At 36.6% G+C, this 4,091-nt stretch overlaps 1 protein-coding gene across 1 annotated transcript in view; it reads right to left on the bottom strand.

Annotated features, from left to right (window-relative positions):
• Positions 1-1,400, bottom strand: part of LOC110169475 (synembryn-A) — a 6,018-nt gene extending 4,618 nt beyond the window's left edge. The window contains exon 1 of the mRNA XM_055155882.1: positions 1,382-1,400. Within this exon, the coding sequence (XP_055011857.1) occupies positions 1,382-1,400 (19 nt within the window). The remainder of the gene's footprint in view (positions 1-1,381) is intronic.
• Between the last annotated feature and the right edge of the window lie 2,691 nt (positions 1,401-4,091).

Raw genomic sequence — 4,091 nt, 5'->3', positions numbered from 1 at the left:
TAAACAAATGAACTACTGATAGGAGGGACTAGCTTCAACTAAAACCAAAATAAACGCTTTGAACATCCTTGGACAGCCGAAAGGTTGTCCGATTTAAAAAAGTTTGTGGGACCACGGTATAAGTGGATTAAAACGGTGCATTAAAACACTATGCCACATTGACAGGCCAGACATGGTGATGTGTCTTGCCCAAAGACACAACAGCAGCACTGGTTGGAGGTAGAATCATATCATTGCGTAAAATACATAAAAATAGAATACAATCCATGACAATTCAATTATGTCCTTAAAGGGCCCTTATTATTATTCTTTTCTGATCTCTTACAATGTTGTTTTGTACCTGTATGCACTTCCTGTATTACCACATGGCATCACAAGGTGGAACAGAGGGTTTTCTGTTTGAGATTTGTTTTTTTGTTTTTTTTAAACAAGGAGAAAACACAGAAAATATTAATCTCAGAGGGAAAAGATGCTCTGCGACGCATTTAGCTACAAGCTACTTTCCATCAGTCCTTGCCCTCGAACTGCCAGTCTCTACTGAACTAAAGCTAAAAGGTGGTTATTAACTTGAAAACTACCACTACATGACGTCACAAGGTGGAACATAGCATTTTTAGCTTTGAATATGAAGACAGAACACACAACATTCTAACATGGCTTAAAGCTCACAAGAGTCAATTTAATATTTAGCTGATTTAATATTATCCAAAATATAAATCATGTTTTCAGGATTTAAATTATAAAAGTAATTAGACTTTTTCATTTTTCTGAGCTCCCTCACTGAAGTCCTCCAGATGATACCTTGAGATGTTTTTAAGTTCAGAATTCAAAGATAGAAGTTAAAACATGTAGTATATTTACATCAAAGCCCCAGAAGAAGCTCCTTGGACTAGACATGAAACGTATTTGTCCAGGTGAGTTAATTTAAAACAGCTATAGCACAATAACTCACCATCTTGATGAATTATATAAGAGAGTCATACCAAGGATCTGAAGTCCTGCCTATGTGTTTTATGGCAGCAGGGTGAACAGACGTGTCTAAAGTTAGGTTTCTTTCGTCTGCTGCTGTTTTCATTTACTATAGAAAAATAAAGGTGTATTAAAAAGAAGCCCTCAATCTCACATCATTTTACAATAAAGTTTAACTGGTTCCCTTTGGGTGGGCCAGTTAACGTTAGCGCCTCATTTTTCCTCATGCAGCTGTTTACAACAACAAATATGTTAGCAGTAACTTTGAATTCAGTAAACTGTTGCACCTGTTTTCCATTTAAACTCCCTTTGTTCCAGCTAAATTGATGTATTTCATGAAAAAGAGCAAAAAATGTGTTTTGGCATCAATTTTCAGGAGAGCTTACGTTCCCATAACAAAATGCTGACTCACTGGAATAGACAGGGCTCATCCCACACTTACACAACAAAATATGGAGGTCTAAATCAAGAGTAATGCATAATATGTATTTATTGTCCTTTTGGAAGTGTTTGACCCATAAAGGAGTTGTAGTTCTCACATCATATTTTCTTTTTATGTTATAATGTTGTTTCCGCCTCACAAACATACCTGCAGATGTGTTTTGTTTGATTCACATGGATATTTAGGCTAAGTTCTCTCAAACAGAACGCTTTGTTCCACCTAATGCTGTCATGTGGTAATACAGGAAGTGCTCCACTGCGTTTTTAAACTCCATACACCTTCACTGGAATCATTTAGATAATTTCAGCCGTGGAGTTAGCCTGATTCATCAGCCTGTTTAACTTTGTGGAAACCATCTGACCTGGCAGGATTAGAATTCATTTGCTCAACGATAGGCAGGTACAGAATTTATGGCTCTTCACTGATGGCTGGTGCCTGGACTCACACTTCTGTGGTTCTTGCAAATTGTCTAGTGTATTTCGATTCCTGACCTAGTTGCTGGAGAGAAATGAAATTGAGCGGAGGCACTAGGTAGCACCAGCCTTGGTACCATGGAGTAGCCAGTCTCTACTGAACAAAAGGTAAAACGTAGCTGTTAACTTGAAAACTACCACTACATGACATCACAAGGTAAAACAGGTCATTTTGAGATTTGTGATTGAAGATAGACTAATAATGCAGGGTTACTCAAACATGTATGAATGAAACTACACACAACTCTAACATTCTAACATGGCTAAAAACTCACAAGAGTCAGTTTTGTGCAAAATAGGACCTTTAATTAGACGTTACATAAAATATGAATTCAGTCTTCAAGAAGATAAGAATGACGAAAGCGATATTCTTGTATCAGCAAAGAAGCAACCGCATCTGTTCAAGCTCTTCTCAATAGTAGATCCATACACTTCTCAAAAAATTCTCTTCTTAAGAAATTCTTTTAAAAATTACCCCCTACATGTTTATTTTTGCTTTTTTAAAAAAAAAAAAAAAAAAAAAGCCCTTCCAGTCAACACTAAGGGATTTTGTACTTCTTCAGTTTTGTACTTCTTCAATTTTATTTTTGTTTAAAGGAAGTAAATGCTGTCTTTAGTCTGATACTGGGTATTTTTCAGATCAGAAGCTATAATATCAGAACTGCAAAAGCCGGATCAGTGCATTTCTAGTTTCTATATCAACCTTTGAAACATTACTGATCTGATACTTGATATTTATTGTGCAGAGTAACCTGGACAGATGTGTCTACAACAGAGATATCTTTCTTCTTCTTTTGCCAGCACCTGTTTTCAGTTACCACACAGAAATAGAAAAAGGTATGTTACATCAGTCATATTGGTCTTAAAGTGTGGTATTTATGAGCAGCAGGCAGACCAATGCGGAGAATATTTTTAATGTTTGTATAGGCCTGAGTGTGAATCAAAGCGCGCCGCTAGGGATGCAGGTGATGGGTGGAGGAAAATATGTTTCATTACGACATTCCTGTGTCTGGCTACAATGGAGTCAACACACGAAGTAGTTTAAGCCTACTCCTGTACACTTACTGTATACTTTGAATCAGTGAAGAAACTAAACTACTCTGCATGTAGCCTTGTGGTTATGGCTTTGGAACGGCAAGTCTTTGCACATCTGTATCACATCTTTAGGCCTATTAACCAGAAAATAAATATATATTTTAGAATTTAGAATGTTAGGGTTGGCGAGGTATCCATGGGTAAAAGGTTAAGAACCACTGGTCTGTTCATCCACTCTATTTGACGTCTTGTCTTATCCATTACTGAGACAAAACTAAACTGACACTGAATTATGATTGTTATGATTAAGTTTGTTATAGACCAAGGAAAACCAGAGCACCAAGAGAAACCAACAAAAACACACAATAAAAATACAAACTGCACACGGGCCCCCCTAAGTCTGGCAATTGAACCTGGTACTGAATCTCTGTGATTTGAGAGAGCTAAATCACAGAGAGTAATAGGCTAACAATAATTTTAAATGATCCTACAAATGTAAAATAAAAACAAAAATATTGAAATATTTATTCAGTTTTGTAGAAATAGATAATATTTCTACAGAAGTAATAAAACAAATGCTTGCTCATCTCATTTCACAGTCCAGTACATATGCTTTGAGTTAACAGATCTTTTGAAGCAGGAGCCAGTTGGCGCTTCAGATTAAATGTGTCCAGAAGAAAGGAAATATTGGGATGGTTTAGATAAGCTGTGAAAAAAAAAAAGTAGAAAAGGTAATAAGAATAATAATTACTATTATTATATTATCTTCTTGAAGTATTGTTATGTATGTATGTGTATAGGCCTATGTTGTCTATTAGGCTTGTTGTCCTGGCCATGACATATATAATAAAAAATACTTTTGGCATTTTAAATAGACTACTTACTACTTCCTCATTATAGTCCTTTAGGCGATAATATAAGCAGAAAATATGCATTTTAATCTTAGTTTTCCACCACATTCTTGCAGTATCCCTCAATACTCATGTGGACCCCATAGTGGCCCCATTTTTTCCACTGTTCCTGTTTTCATCCTCTAGGTGGTGTCCTGTGTTCGTTTCAATCAGTGGCCAGTCCAGCGCGGCGACAAAACACTTTTTAGCCACTTTGGAAGCTCGGCCTACCCCCTTCTACTACCCCTATCCACACACACACACTCACACGCTCACAGCGGC

This window comes from Boleophthalmus pectinirostris, unplaced genomic scaffold (genome assembly GCF_026225935.1).
Source record: "Boleophthalmus pectinirostris isolate CB_2022bp ecotype Guang Dong unplaced genomic scaffold, ASM2622593v1 HiC_scaffold_2, whole genome shotgun sequence".
NCBI classification, from domain to species: domain Eukaryota; kingdom Metazoa; phylum Chordata; class Actinopteri; order Gobiiformes; family Gobiidae; genus Boleophthalmus; species Boleophthalmus pectinirostris.
This window is presented reverse-complemented; position numbering and strand designations above follow the sequence as displayed.